The sequence below is a fragment of the Gopherus flavomarginatus genome, chromosome 7 (assembly GCF_025201925.1).
Source record: "Gopherus flavomarginatus isolate rGopFla2 chromosome 7, rGopFla2.mat.asm, whole genome shotgun sequence".
NCBI lineage: Eukaryota > Metazoa > Chordata > Testudines > Testudinidae > Gopherus > Gopherus flavomarginatus.
In genome coordinates, this window is record NC_066623.1 from 73975421 (window position 1) to 73991384 (window position 15964).

The 15964-nt window shown below is 42.4% G+C and overlaps 2 protein-coding genes across 12 annotated transcripts in view; one reads left to right on the forward strand and one right to left on the reverse strand.

The window, feature by feature from the left end:
- CLCC1 (chloride channel CLIC like 1) overlaps nt 1-5070 on the forward strand; it is a 28526-nt gene extending 23456 nt beyond the window's left edge. The window contains 3 exon segments of the mRNA XM_050961436.1: nt 1717-1916; nt 1918-2029; nt 4702-5070. Coding sequence (XP_050817393.1) covers nt 1717-1916; nt 1918-2029; nt 4702-4749 — 360 coding nt within the window. The 3' untranslated portion in view covers nt 4750-5070.
- Nucleotides 5071-5302: 232 nt separating this feature from the next.
- Nucleotides 5303-15964, reverse strand: part of GPSM2 (G protein signaling modulator 2) — a 53938-nt gene continuing 43276 nt past the window's right edge. For 9 of the 11 annotated variants that reach the window (XM_050961425.1, XM_050961429.1, XM_050961424.1 and 6 more), the window contains 5 exons: nt 15544-15614; nt 12899-13075; nt 11448-11604; nt 11076-11293; nt 5303-6084 (listed from right to left, as the gene is read on the reverse strand). In XM_050961425.1, the coding sequence (XP_050817382.1) occupies nt 5908-6084; nt 11076-11293; nt 11448-11604; nt 12899-13075; nt 15544-15614 (800 nt within the window). In that variant the 3' untranslated portion in view covers nt 5303-5907. Of the gene's footprint in view, nt 6085-10642; nt 10704-11075; nt 11294-11447; nt 11605-12898; nt 13076-15543; nt 15615-15964 lie in introns of all 11 variants that reach the window. The other 2 variants (XM_050961431.1, XM_050961434.1) reach the window with 2 other exon arrangements.

Below are 15964 nucleotides of genomic sequence, written 5' to 3' on the forward strand. Positions count from 1 at the left end.
CACCTTGTGCAATAACGATGGTTCTTCGAGATGTGTCCCTCTGTGGGTGCTCCACTACCCACCCTCCTCTCCTCTACTTTGAAGTTCATACAGCCGAGCTCTGCGGTAGAGAAAGAACGGAGGGGATGGTCGGTGGAGCGCACGTTACAGGAGGTTCCAACGGCTGCATGAGATGACTCCTGTGCGCACCCTTACCCAGACCGAGTACTGCTGCAAGAAATCTCCGGCACAGGGATGCACTGACACACACAGAATGGAGCACCCACAGAGAGACACATCTCGAAGAGCCATCGTTACTGCACAAGGTGATTTCTTCTTTCAACTATATAGTTCTTAACTGTGTGTATAGATACTGTGACAAAGTTCTGTCCTTGACTCTGTAGGTCCTGCGTTTCCTGGCAGATTTTGCTAGCCTCAGAGGCTCACTGTGACCCTCCACATAGCCCTTCTCTCTCTAGAGGCAAAGGTCACAGCTTACTGAGCCATTTTCATCATAAGCCAATAACGGAGGTGAGGAGAAGCAATCCTCCCTTGCACAGTCTCTGTTGTCTCCCAGTCTCAGTGATTAATCAGGGACGGGAAGGGGGAGCCCAGGCCTGCCCTCTACTCCAGGCTCCAACCCAGGGACCCTAAAATTAGCAGCTATGGTAGCTGCCTTTTTGGAAATAGGACATGTACAATTCCCTGGGCCATTTCCCCACAGCAGCCCCCACTTAATATCTCCTTCATCATTACCTCAGGGCCTCCTTCCTTGCACCTGATATGGATTCATACAGCGTCATTCCTCCAACAGCGTAGCTCCTGACACCCAAGCCTCACTGAGTAATTGGGAGGCTTTTAACTTGTTCCAGCCAGCCCTTGATTGGCTTCAGGTGTCCCAATCAATCTAGCTATCTCCACTGCCTTCTAGAAGGATCTTAATTGGCCCCAGGTGTCTTGATTAATCTGGAGCAACTGCCATTTGGTTACCATGGTACCAGGGATTTGTTTAACCTGGGACTAATGTATCTGTTCCTCATTACTTTACTGTAGCCATCTGGCTTTGCCCCATCACAATACACTAACATCTTGTCTTGCAAAAGGCTATATTTAGTTGCAAATCAAAATGTTTTAATAGTCAATGTAATTGCAAATCAATCTTCAGGAAAATAACTAAAAATACAATGAAAATGGGTTTAGTTTCACACCAGCTCTGGTTGGACCACATAATAGAACCTCTGCAGAAAGTGGCACTTTGTACTAGAGAGGACTGAGCTAGAATTAGCAGGGACTGTTGGGAGAGGATTGCACCAAAAAACATATCTATCGTCCGACCAACTCAGACCCATACTGACCGATTAATGGAGAGCAGGACACTGTGAAGTCCCATTGACTTAAAAAAAAATGGGAGAGTAAAAACTTGAAAATATTTTTTTCAATAATCTTTTAGTTACAGTAATCTTAGGGGTTCTAACAAAAATAGGTAAATTTGTTCAGACACATTAATTTAAGTTTGTTCCTAAACTCTGTTCCAAAGTAATGAAATTTTGTACTTTTTAAAAACCACTTTGCCAACTTGAGTAATTTTCTGAAGTAGGAAAGCTCTTGAGAAAATGGTAAATCATATACAGAAAATACAGAGATGTAAATGTATCTCTGTAGAGAGAGAAAGAGAAGAAAACTGCAAGTTGCAAAAGTGAACGCTTAATACTTAAGGAGACAGTGTCTTTTCTTTAGGGTTTGTGCTATGGTGCAGGAAAATCGGTTGCTACATTAAGAGATTTTAAAAGTCCTGAGAAGGAACCATCTCCTTCACTTCCTTCAAGTGACAGACAGCACTGGGAACAAATAAATTATAGTGCAGGTGATTCAGATGCCAATTACAGAGGGAATGTTGGTCCCCTCAGTAGAGCACCTTATGACAGAGGAGATGCTCTCAGAGAGAGAGGCTCACGTGAGACTTCAAAATAGCTACAGATGTCCTGAAGTTCTGCTGGCCGGTGATATACCAGATGCACAAAGAGAAGAGCATCACAAGGTAGCATCCAGTGTATGTTAACGATTGTGCATTTTAATAGCTATTCAAGCTAAGTCTAGAACAATTTTCACGTCTACCCCGATATAACGCAACCCGATATAACGCAACACGGGTTGGCGTATAAAGTTCTGACACGCTGCTCTGAGCAGCGTGTTAAGGGGGCTGGGCCAGGGCATTGGATAAGGGGCAGAGGGTCTCCCCCACCCCAGGGTCTAGGAGGCAGGAGCTGCGGGGAGGGGGCAATTTTGGGTGCCTCGCAGTCCTCGAGTGGCCTGGGCGATTAGCGGGGGGACAGGAGCAGCCTGCTCTACTTCCCTCGCCCTAGCCTGAGTCGGGTTGCTCAGGGGAAGGGGCTTGGGCAAAGCGGAGCAGCCCGGCCCCAGTCTGCTCTACTCCCCCAGCTCCCAGCTGCGGCGCTCCACTTCCCGCCGCAGGTGAGTATGGGGGTATCCTTTCCCCAACCTACCCTCACTCACCGGCGGTGGGAAGCAGAGTGCCGTGGCTGGGAGCTGGCGGAGTGGAGTGGGCTGGGGCCACGTTGCTCCGCTTTCTGGCGCGTGCCTGTCGAGAGGTGAGGGGTGTGGATAGTGGTCAGAGCTGTCAGGGGACAGGGGGATAGGGTAGGGGGTGGGATCCTGAGGGTGATTAGAGACAGGGGTCTCTGAAGGAGGTGGTCAGGGAACAAGGAATGGGGGGGTCAAAGCAAGTTTGATATAATGCAATCTCACCTATAATGGGGTGAGATTTTTTTTGTCTCCTGAGGACAGTGTTGTATCGGGGTAGAGGTGTACTTAATGGTACAGATGTTTTTATAATTTTCATGTTTAAAAAGGTGGTGCACTTTAACTAAGTGCTCTGCCTAGAGCAGTTATCTGAAAAACTAGTGTTTTGTCCCCCTCCAGATGTTCAGAGACAAATTCCTATATGAAAAGGCAGTCTGTAGATTAAAGCAGACCTACAGCAGGGGTGTAAACCTTTTAATCTGGCCCTCAAGCACCTACTGGGGAGTGGAGGCGAGGGCTTGCCCCGCTCAGCGCATGCTGTGGCTCCACGCTTCTCCCAGCAGCAGTGGCATGGCAGGCATGTCTCCCCTCTGGTTCTTACACATAGGGACAGCCAGTGGGCTCCACATGCGGCCCCCACCCCAGCTCTGCAGTTCCCATGGGCTGCAGTTCCCCGTCACTGGGAGTTGTGGGGGCCGTGCCTGCGGCCAGGCTGCAGAACTGCCTGGTCGCGCTTTGGCATGATGCTTGAGGTGAGCGCTGCCTGGAACCTGCACCCCAGCTTGCCAAACCCCCTCAGTTCCCTGGAGCTCCCTTCCACACCCTGACCTCTTAATTTCTGGCTTCACCCCCAGAGTCGGCACCCCCAACCCCCATTTTCATCAGCATTCATGGCTTGCCATACAATTTCTATACCCAGATGTGGCCCTCAGGCAAAAAAAAAAAAAAAAAAAAAAAAAGTTTACCCACCCCCATCTATGGGGAAATAACTAAAACTACACATGCAAAACAAGATCAAAATTGGTTAGATTTAAACTCACCCCCCTTGGTATAATTTATTTTGACTTTCAGAGAACATTTGATAAAGTCCTTTATAGGAGGTGGTTAAGGCAACTTTGTCAGGGGAAGAGAGGCCAAGATTTAGATAGGCTAATTTTCAGCATTGTGAAATGTTATGTGGGGTGCAGCAAGGTTCTCAATTACTCTTTGTATTTAACATATGAACAAGGCGGTAACTAAGTTGAGAAAATCTGCAGATACCACAAAATACTTAGGTTCCAGAGGCATCGGGGTTTGCCTAACAAACTCAGCGAAAGGGGTAGTAACACTAGCTTACATTTGTCAGTTTTATCTATGACATTAAAAGGCATAATTTGAAATCCTCATACATGGCTGTTGAGAAGAGTTGGGTGTAATTAGCCTGTTTTACAGCTCAGTTAAAAAAAAAATTAGAATGTTCACAAAACAATGCAATGCCATATTAAAAACCAGTGGTACATCCTTTAGAATGCTGTATACACGTGTGGTCACGTCATCTAGAAATAGCGAGCAGAATTAGACAGGGCCAGATAGTTTTAATCTTTAGACAATGAACTAGAAAGGGAGACTGTTCTAGACGAAGTGTTGCCATGTCCCCTTTCTAAAAATGTGTGGTTTGCTCTCTTACAGTACACAAGTAAGCTCTTTAAGGGCCAGTTATAGCTTCTGGCCCCATTGTAATATTAAGGGGACACAATGAAACTAACTTCAGTGATAAACAGGGAATGGGGTTTTGTGCTACTAATCTAGTGACAGCGAGTTGCAGAAATTAGGAAGCAAGAGGATTTTGATTGACACCAGCAGTTATTCAACAGGTTTAAAACTGTTTCAGAGCATAATTCCAGCTACTGGGTGATGAGTGGGATTTGTTGATTGTTGTGCACCTTATAAAGCATGTGGCAATGGCTGCTGTTAGATAGCTGAGCCTCTGATCTAACCCAGTACATCAATTTCTATTTTGCAAAACTTAAATAAAATTTGCCTTCTAACATGGGGACCCACGGATAATGCATTTTTGAGCCCTGTACTGAGATGGTGGCCACTTCACTGGAGTAATTATATCATTTTGGGGAGGAAAGTTGACTGTTTTGAACTGCAGGATCCACTTGCTGTTTGTTAAACATTTAAACCTTGTCATTGCAGGAACAAAGTCAGCAACCTACTATTGAAGATCTTCCAGGAACCCCTTAGTTCCCTGGTTTTATCTTCCTGATGCAATGGAACCCCAGTGTAGGTGAGAGTGCAGCAAATAAAGAATCAGTAATTTATCAATGCCAGGTGGCAAGTGAGACATGACCTATTGCCTGCCCCTTAATCAAGAAGACTGGATTCCTAGTGAATTCTCATCCTTCAGATTTTTATTCCTTATGGATCAACACTACCCCTATAAAGCTGTTTATAAAAGTCTTGTGATGGAGAACTAGGCAAATGTATGTATCTCAAAGTAAACCAAGCCTGGTTGTAAAGCAAGAGCTTATTTTTGCATTTAAATAAAGTAGCTTTTTAAGAAAAGTGGCCAGCATGTGAGATGTTCAATTTAAGCTCTGAGAAGCCAGCAATCTTAGAGTAGAAAGTGTGTCCTAAACTAAACACCATCTCCTAAACTGGAAATCGTTTTTTTTCTGAATTCAGATACCAAAATAGGTCATCAGAACAAGACTTTTACTGACCCAAGGCTGCAGAGTGACTTTTCCAATCCCAGTTAGGTTTTCAGTAGCTTCCATGCACACACGAGAGGAATAACTAAGCAGTCTGAGAGGTAATTTATTCCTCAGTTTGTGGGTTTTAAAAAACAAAACAAAACTGGTATAAAAAGTCCAGGGACTACCTGATTGTTCCAGGAAAGGGAAACATACAAATGGGAAAGTTTTTTTAACAGGACATTAGAACTATGAAATTTGTATTACTGTTAATTTAAACTGCCATGAACGTGTACCGTTTTAATCAATGAAGCAGAGTACCTTAAACACTACATCTTACTGATCACAATGCTATCCACTTCAGATAGTTAAAAGAAAGTACTCAGTGACTTGTTTCAGCTTTGACATACAGTTAATCTCTAGCAGTAGTAGCAACTGTAGACTGTACCTTTTGCAGAAAACTGATCACAGGAATGTACAACTGTCAGTTTACTAGCACTATTTTTAAAAAGTAAAACTATTTACACAATACACTTTGAACTGAATATCCAAATGTTATTAGTGCTACAAAACCCTTTTTTCCTTTAAAGGCATATTGTCGTTTTCCCTTCAAACAAAGGGAAGTGACAGATTCTTTGTTAAAAATTACACTACACTCTGACTCCCTAATCTTTGTGCTGTAGTTGAAATTCCAACAAGGCTTCTCTTTCTAAAAGTCTTCGGTAGGATTTGGTCTATTTATACTGGAGGGTAAAGGGACTCTCTGTTCATCCATTCTCTTGGCCTGTGATCTCAAAATAAGGCTGAAGAAATCTTCATCAGGTACAGTTGGTCCTTTTGTGGCAGTTGATGGTGGAGCACATCTTTGATCATCTAATCTGGAACCCTAAAGATTTAGCAAGACATAAAAATTTAACCAGTGCCTGTCAGAAGCTCATACAATGATACGCTTACTATTTCATTGTTAATATTCTGTATTTTCTCACTGCAGAAAATTTGTTTATGCACAGGAACAGATTCATTAAAAGCCATCAGGATTTTTTATTAGTAAAACTACAAGGTTTTAATAAAATTATAGTAATATTGCATCTAGAATACTGGCATAGTTAATAATAAGGGTATATAACCTTACCCGGTGTGCAGGCAGCTCATACTCCTCCCTCCCCTCTAGCAGTTTGATGGGAAATACTGTAACATACCCATTGAAGATGTCTCATCAAAAACATGCTGTATTAGATTTGTGTACTAAGTTAATAATGTGATTTAGTTTCTGGTGAGCCCGTTGAGGTGTGAGTAGTAAGTATTAAAAGAATAACCTTTTTGGCAGGGGAATATTTTGTATTCCTATTTTCTATCTACATGGAAACTAGACTCTCCCTCAACCTTATTAGTGCCATTCATCCCTTACATGAGGGCATGTAAGAGCATTAATTTCCATTCCCAATTTGATTTTCCGTATCTGACATCACTCCTATAGTTAATAAAGTAGAATACAATTGCAAAAGGCTTCAGCTGTGTGTTTAACTCTGTAACTCAGGAATAAAATGGAAAATCAAACAGGAGGGGAATGGAAGAAGACACATTTATTTTAAAAACATTAAACTAAATGCCACGAACAAACCTGTAGCAGAATCCTTAACAAGGATTAGTTTATGTACAGTTGCATCATACATAAAAGATGAAGCAGTTAATTCTGGCTCTGATCCAACTCCACTGCTAGCAGTGGACAGGTGGGTGGGACCCTCTAGTTTAAACTTTTTTTAGCTACAGATTCTCTTGTTTTGCTATTTTCACTTAAAAGCACAGTAAAACAGATTGAGCAAACTGAAGCGGTAAAGCTTATCAGGCTTCACAGTAGTTTCTGTAAGTATATCTGTATTGTCTTCTGCCATGCACTTTAGTCATTTCTTACAGCAATCTTATCATAACAGATTTTACATTCTACCACGGACTGCCTAGGGAGGGTGTAGAAGATCCTTTACTGTAGGTTTTCAAAAGGAGGCTGGATAGCCATCGGTCTTGAATGGATTAGACAACAAAGCTTGCATCTATATGACCCTTGCCCTCCCTTCTAACCTTCTAGTTCTATGATTCTGAGGAGACTGTTTTATATCCCTCCTTCTCTGGCAGTAACAACATTTAAAATGTGCCCAAGTAGTGCTGGACTAAATAGCAGTAATTTTCCTAGTGCCAAATTCTGCTGTGGACTTCTCCTGTTGGAGATAATGGGGTTTGCACAGGATGGTGTAAAATATTTTCCTCACACTGGAAAAACCCAAATCATTTTCCTGGACTAAGATCCCACAAAGGCTTGATAAGAAAAACACCTGCAGCACCTTAAATATATCTGCCGTTCCAACATGAAAGTACACATTATAAGAATAGAAAGCAGGCGATTCTACAAAACACACACAACATCAGTAGGAGTCACCAGGATACTAGCTTCCTATTATACTACTTCCTTCCTTTGGATACAGGCACATTTTTACCAACTTATTTTAAAGCATCTAGCCTATTGCAATGGTTTAACTACAGCAATGTGCTGCTGTACTGACTGCACAGGAGTGTGCAGTTATTTTAAAAACTGAATAGAAGTCTACACAATATCCCATCTTTATTTCCACAAATAGCCATCAGTCTGATGCAAAGTGTGGCACTTCTGTGGCTACTGCGACAGATTTAGGGTAGAATTCAGGCTCTTCAGTGTTAAGAAAAGGAACTAATGATTACATTCCATTTAATCCTTTTTCTGTTCTGGACCCAGCCTGACCTTTATTTCGGATCACTCATGTTAACTAAGTGGAAGAAATATTTCATAGCTTCTCTGTATTAAAAAGTTTTGTCCTTATGAGGTTCCAGTTTTGTTAACTAGATCAAGACAGATTTCTACTGAGACTGACAGTAGTCTCCTTCAACACCTCCTTCAATGGTTTTGTAAATTTAATTGTTCTGTATAGATTTTCAAGTAAAATACATACCATATTTTCATCAAAGTCTTACTTGTACTAAGCACAAACTTAGATGCAAGTATACAGAAGCAGTCTTCCTCAGAATTCCAATGACTATTACAGGGAAGCTGGGATATCAATCTTTTTTCAGTCAGCCACCTAACCAATTAAGCTTAAGGCTAATGGTAGTAGTGGAAGAATTTTTCATCTTTCACAGAGTGCCTTGAGACTGTACTGGACTTTACCTCTTAGCTTGGTTTAGATAGCATAATGTATCCAACCATACATCACAAGTTAAGGAGGATTATAGAAGAGAAGTTTGCATTTATTAGTTGCTATTTGAGCACGTGGCAGAGACCTTGTAATACTTTGTTCTTGAACAGCATCTTCTGCCGCTTAGAAACCAACTCTTCTTTTCAGCTATATATTGTGCATTAAGTGGGAATATTTTTCTTGTATGGAAGCTTGCAGCTACTATTATGTTGTTTCAGCTTCAATCAACCATCTTGCATTACTGGCACTGTTGACTGTTTTAGTCATTGCTTTAATTTTCTCTCTCACTTGCAAATGTAATGAAACTAGAAGTTTAAATCTGTCTGAAGATGTCCAGGGAGAAATGCTTCAGTCATTCCTTTAAAAAAAATCGCTAATTTTGTACTAAATTAGATGCAGTAATGTAGAAGCAGGTTGATACTTTATCAAATTAAAGACTGCTATAAAAACTGGAAACGAGAGGGTGCAAGTACATATATTCAAACCCCTTAGCCGGGACATATTTTTTTCTCTGCCCTTTTCAAGGTCGAAGGCAGGGAAGATGGGATCTGCCACAGTGCCTTAACCAGCTTCAACACCCCTTCATGGACTGGTAGGGCCACTTTGGAGGGGACTGTTGCAGCTAAAATGTCAAACAGGCTGTCCATGGGCTCCTTGCGCTTCTCCACCTCCAGCTTGTGGCAACCTGTTTAAGGAGCTCTTGATAAACCCTGAAGTCGTATGGTGGCAGTGGGTTGGCACGACCTGCGAACTCCACATCTGGAGACGATGAGGAAGAGGCTACCACCATAGGAGGGGCTGGTTCCTCCTCCACTACTGGGGTTGCTTCCACTGGGACCACTGCCAGGGTCCTGATACTGGGCTGCAGTCTGAGTCCAGCACCAGCTGGGGCGGCTCAGTGGTTCGGCTCTTGGATACACCCAAGGATGACAGCTGGGAGTAGGAACCTGGCGTCAGAGAGAACTCCCACAGGTTCCAGTGTTGCCATTGCACCAACCACTGCCCCAGTGGCCAAGCATCTGCAGAAGGTCTGGCACCAAAGTCTGATGTGAAAGGCTGATGCTGGTGTCTCCTCAGGATGGATTCATCCTCGGCCTCTGACGAGAATTCCTGCCACGGAGACCATGGTGGAGCCATTGCCACGTCTGCCTGTCGGCTATGACTGGGGAGCTGGAGACTGGTGCTGTGGAGCCAGTGACCATTGACATGGGACCGTGGATATGTGTCACGAAGTGGGGATCAGTGCTGTGAAGCTGGAGTCCAGTGGCGTGTCAGAGACCATTGAGGTGGGCTCATGGAGGGTTTTTCTCTGGTGGGGGTCACCGTCAACAACGCCTGAGGAAGCCAGTTGGGGATCTCAGGGCATGGGCAGCACCAGAGGGGACCTTAGATCCCTTGCTGCCTGCAATGTTTCCGGTGTCAATGGGGCTCACAGGTGTAGGGTGCCCTGCCTGCTCCCAGGAGTCGTGTTGAGTCCTGGACTGGGCTTGTTGCCCTGCGTGGAGTCACCGCCACAGACTGCAGCTCTGAGGAGGACAAGAGGCCTGGCACGGGTATTACCTTGTCAATCACTCCCCACCTATCCCTCTTTGGGACTGGGGAGCACCCTCTTTTGGTGTCCAGTTTCTTGTGCCCCTTCCTTGGCACTGAAAACGGCAAATGGTGCCGGGGGAGTGCTCTGAACCCAGGCTGATTGCTCAGTGCAAAATCAGAGCAGCACAACTCCAAGGTCAGTCTAAGGGCTGCTTCCATTAACAGGGCCTTCAAACAAATGTCCCTGTCCTTTTGTTTGCATGTCCTGAAACCCTGCGCATCCTTAATATGGGCTTCCCTGAGGCACTTTAAGCAGCTCGAATGGGGGTCTTTCACTGGCAAGGACTTACGCCGGCAACAGATGGTTTGAAACCTAGGGACCAGGGCATGCCCTATTCTTACAACAGCCTGATATGGGACTGCTATCTGCCTTAACTAAGTACAGCTAACAACTAAACTTTTAACTATATACAGAACAACGAAGTCCAAAACCCACTGGAAAGCTTGCAAGGCAAGAAACACTCCAGCAACCGTCCTGTGCAGTAAGAAGGAACAGAGAGCAGGGGGACTAGCATCGCCTCTTATACTGACACATAAGCACAGGCTCCAGGGGGCAATAGCGCCAGCCCCTACAGCTTCCACTAAGGAAAAAACATCCAGCAAGTGTTCATGTTGCGCACGCACACCTACCATGGAATTGACATGAGCAAGCAGTCAAAGAACCTCGATGTACTCATCATTTCAGTATATTCTGAAAGATTCAATAGGAAGTTTCATTCACAGATTGAATTTAGAGCCTAATATTTCTAGTATCAAGAGTCTTACTGATGTTGAGTGTAAAGATTGCAGTGACGTAAGTTAAAAACATGGAGAGAAAATTCAGTGAGGTTTTATTCAACTCTGCAAATATTACAGCACCTAGCCCTTTTAGAATGCTTTTCATATATCAATTTCCAAGTGCTACAGATACAGGCATTATCCCCATTTTTGAGATGCGGTAAATGAGGCCTTGTGGGGGCAAATTACATGGACACTCAGTTCTTTTGACCCTCAGTGTAATGTAATAGCCCCATCCCATGTAACTGAGCAGCATTTTTTCCACATACCATTCTTACTGACTTACTTGACATTTTATTAAGATATCAAAGAAGTCATCATCTGATTCTCTGTTGTTGCTGGCCATTAGATGGCCAAGGACTGACTGACTGTTGTGCTGATTGAGACGAAGCCCAGGTAAATTGCTAAAGCTGGCTCGTTGATCATCTAGGCGGCGGCTCTGTGAGCTTGCAAGTAGATCTAAAAATTCATCAGTGTGCGGTGAGACCATGGAAGTAGAAAAGGCTGAAGGTGGAAGGAGAAAGCGAACAAGTTAGTCTGGAAATGTGCCTTGGAACAGTAAATCTTGTCAGTCTTTTAAACTGTTCTAACACACATCAATCCAAGACAGAGACACGTGATTTGGGTAGATTTTTTCAAACAATCAAAAAAAATGTACATTTTCTCATTGTTTTAGGTGGGGTGGAGGATGCTGCGGCAGCTGTCATTCTGCTCTTCTCCTGGAAACAGCATCTCTGATCATCCATCCTGTTGCTTTGAAACCGGCTCAGCAAGTCAAAGAACCCTTCATCTCCAGTCATATCAGGACTGTTTTTCTGAAAAGATAGGCAAGAGAGTCAGGGAAACGTTGGGTTACAAGTGTCCCCTATTGAACTGTAATGCAGAAGCCGTGGCAGTTTAATCCGGTCATGTTTGATATTTGGATATTGTTTAAACACAATGTTACAATGGAAGGTGATCACGTCAACAAAACAAGCCACTTGTGGAAGATCTTTTAAAACAATTGAAATGTGAGCATTATATGGCAGTTAGTAGTCACCAGGAAAATAAAGCTGCCAGGTATAAGCCAGAGACATGTTTCCAGTTGCTGCTCTAGTTCTTAATATCACAATGAGATTCTCTCCTCTGACCGTGATCAAGTTAACTTAATTTTTTTTAATTCACTTCTTTCCAATTTAACATGAAATTGAACATATATATGACAAAGCTAGTTCTGTACAGTAACTCCTCACTCAACATCATCCGGTTAAAGTTGTTCCGTTGCTGCTCCCACCCTCTGCCTTGGAGCTGCTCCCAGGAGCCTCCTGCTTGCTGTGCAGGGTGGGGCAGGGAGAAAAGGGGTGCTATGTCAGGGTGTCCCCCTCTTCTCCCTCTCCCGTACCTCATCTCCAGGGACGGACGGACATGGAGAGCGCTTGCTGGCAGCTGCTGTCTCAACTTGCTGATCTACTTAAAAAGGCAATGTACTTACAGTGGGCTCAGCGTGCCTAAAGGGACAATGTGCGTCTCACACACGGGGTGTGTGTGTGTGTGTGTGTGTCTGACACACACACACACAATGTGTGAGTCTGTCTCTCTCATCATGCTGTGTCTCCTCCCTCCATTCATGCTGCCTTGTAGAGTATGAGGCTACATTAACAATGTGTTAACCCTTGAGGGCTCAGCTGAGAGCTAGTTCATCATTTAACAGTAAGGCATTTCCCTGGGAAATATCCCACCCTCTTCCCACCACCTCAACCAAACTTCACAATTATCGTTGCTGTGTACAGTATTAAACTGTTTGTTTAAAACTTATCTTGTTTGTGTGTGTGTGTGATAGGAGTCTTGTCTGGGGCAAAAAATTCCCTGGAACCTAATCTCCCCTATTTACATTAATTTTTATGGGGAAATTAGATTTGCTTAACATTGTTTTGCTTAAAGTAGCATTTTTCAGGAACGTAACTACAACGTTAAGCGCGGAGTTACTATACTTGAATCACTTTTTTTTGATCAAGTGAACAATAAGAACTGAAATTAACACAACTCTGGAAACGAGCACTCATTTGTAACTTAGAAATTTTCACTAAGCAAACAATTAAACCTGTTTAGGCTTTAGTTCTCCAAACATACCCTCTGAGAGCTTAGAAGTCGATGATCAATAGAATTACTAGCATCCTGCAGAACTTTGGAGGATGTGCCATTTTTGTACTTTTTGCCTTTTAGTCGATTTACAAAGTGCAGCTTTGCTGAAGGTTTGGCAACCAAGGGTTTCTGTTTAGCAAGAATGTCACTGTTCCAGTTCTGAATCTAAGAAAACAAGAGTCAGATGAAAGAAGCCTTCTTTACATATGCTGCTGCCTATCATCTAACTAGCTTCACTTCCCATCAGAGAAGAATCTCTAGATTATGTGTTTCCTTTTCAGTAGATGGATGAACAAAATGTAAGTGTTAGGTTACATCACCTGACCTGTGACTTGGAGTCCTCTGTTATTGCTAATATACAATAGGAAATGAGCTCAATGTCAGTGAATGAAAGAAAGAACATTCCATTCAGAGAGAGTAATAGAATTAAAATATTTCAGTATTGTCTGTGAAATTTAGAACTGTAACTTAAGCTGTAAATAAAAATGCTAGAGCATCTTTTAAGTAAACTTAAATGTCTTTTCCTCAGAAAGTCAAACCCCTTAACATAAAGGAACATAAGAATGGCCATACTGGGTCAGACCAATGGTCCATCTAACCCTGTGTCCTGCCTTCCAACATGGCCAATGCCAGGTGCTTCAGAGGGAATGAATAGAAAAGGTAATCATTAAGTGATCCATCCTGTGTTGCCCATTCCCTGCTTCTGGCAAACAGAGGCTAGGGGACAACTCAGCACATGCCATTGATGGATCTATCCTCCATGAATTTATTTAGTTCTTTTTTTAACCCTATTATAGTCTTGGCCTTCACAACACTCTCTGGCAGAGTTCCACAGGTTGACTGTACGTTGTGATGACATAGGAGCCTTTTAGAGCTTTTTCATAGGGAAGCTGTGCAGCTGAATTTTAAAATCTCCCTTGTTACATATATGCCAGACAACAGTAGCAGCATGGCTCTGAAAGCAGAGGTGGCTGCCAAAACAGAAGGATATCAGGGACCTAAGTTTGGTTAATGCTATAAGGCAGATTCCTATTCAGAGGTCAGCGTGCCAGTATTTTTTGCCCTCTTGACATAATTATGTACAGCTGCATTAGAAGCTTATAAAGACTAAACAAATAATTCTTGTTCTGACAAAGCCATTCATTGGCTGTTACTAACGCCTTCTTATTTGTACGGTCTCTTCATGTTGGACATTCTAGCCATATCTTAAGATCTTTCAGATCCTCTGCTTTTGGCCTTATCTAAACTCCTAAAAGCAGGCTCTGAAGCTGGGCTTTCCCCCCCATTATGCCTTTGGAACCTCATCCCTCAATTAAATTCCTCCTCCTGAGTTTATAAGTGTAAAATTTCAAAGGAAATCCTTTGTTACAGCTATGCTATGATATTTAGTTTTGGTTTCTTATAAAGGCATCTTGGAAAACTCTCATTACACAGTACGCCAAACTATACTGTCACATACCTTTTAAAAATATGGGTCCTGTATCACCTAAGCAACAGATTAAGTGATCAGAGTGGTAGAGGATAAAAAACTTAAGCTGGAACTAGCTGAATGTTCAGCAGTACATTGTGGGAGACGCAGGTTGGAGGTGAAACTTAGGATCTTATATATCAGTCCCAACAGGGGCTCAGAGTACAAGAAGTGACTTAAAACTTCAGCACCATCAGCTGCCCAACATGTCGGTTCTGGAAGAGATTTAACTCTCTTATCTGCAAAACTAGTGAACAGGTTTGAACTATTGGAGGAGATGGGTATGAATAGTGTCCCAGGATGGAGGTTGAAGAAGAAGTTCCAACCTGCTATTAAAATCTTTTGGGAAACATGGATTTATACAAAATTGTCAACTTTGCTCGTGAGGCAAACAGGTTCATTTTAGATCATTCTTGCCTTGAGGTTAAGGTACATCACTACTGGTCAGGAGACCTCTGTTCTATTCCCAGCTCTGACAAACTTCCTGTGTGACCTTGCAGTGAATCTTCCAGTGCCTCAGCTTTTACATTTCTAAAATATATCTACTTAACATGGATGTTGAAAGGCTTAATTGTTTGCAAAATGTTCTGAGAGCCTCAAACAAAACACACTATAAAAATGTGATATATAAATAAAAAATGAAATTGTTTCATAACCAAGGAATGTTTGCTCTAAGATCTATGGACAGCTTCCCTTTCATTTTATTCTGAATCACTTATTGACTACCCAGATAAACTGAAGCTCTTAGGGAAAATACACACTCCCTACACACTTCTGATGTGTACTGCAGAAAATAAATTTTACATTTTTGAGGAAACATCCTCCATTAAACCATTACATAGGACTGACTTTGCTACTATTGTGCTTTTGATCATGAATACTCTTTGCCACAACTAGTTATTGAACATGTCTCTGGCTTCTCTAGATTTGTATTTGCTTGACACTTCCTTTAATTGATCAAGATTTTACTAGCCAACTTCTAAAGTGGTTAGCATATACAATTTCTGATTATCTTGCCCTAAAACCCATGCTCCTATAATTTGAATGAAGAATTTATTTGGAATGATCCACGTTAGGCATTTCATAGCACTGGTGCACTGAAAGCTATGAAACACTACTGCAATTCTACTACTCAGAACAGAAGGAAAAGAAAGGAAGTGCCAACCTTTTCAGGTGTTAATTTCATAAGTTCCATGTTTTCCATACTGTGACGGCGGCCTACTCTGGATCTTGCACCTTTGGGAAGAGATGAAATAAGCCTAAATAAGTTGGTTGCCTATGAAGAGGAAGGATGCATTTTCTACATTTCAAAGCTATGTTGTGGTATATACCATCTAAGGTTTAAGATGTGGTAATTTTAAGTTCCAAAATGATGTAGTAAAAAATATTAGCATGGAGTAAACATCTGTAAAGTACCCAGGCTGAAAACACTTGGTTTTGTACTTCAGAGTTTTAAGGCTAATTACCTTAAAACACAAATATAGACTGTCTCCTTGCAATAAGATTCTTTGATCCAGGAATGCTATGCTCTGGCATCAAAATACCACACACTTTCTAAAAATAATTGGCATTACACTACAAAGTCA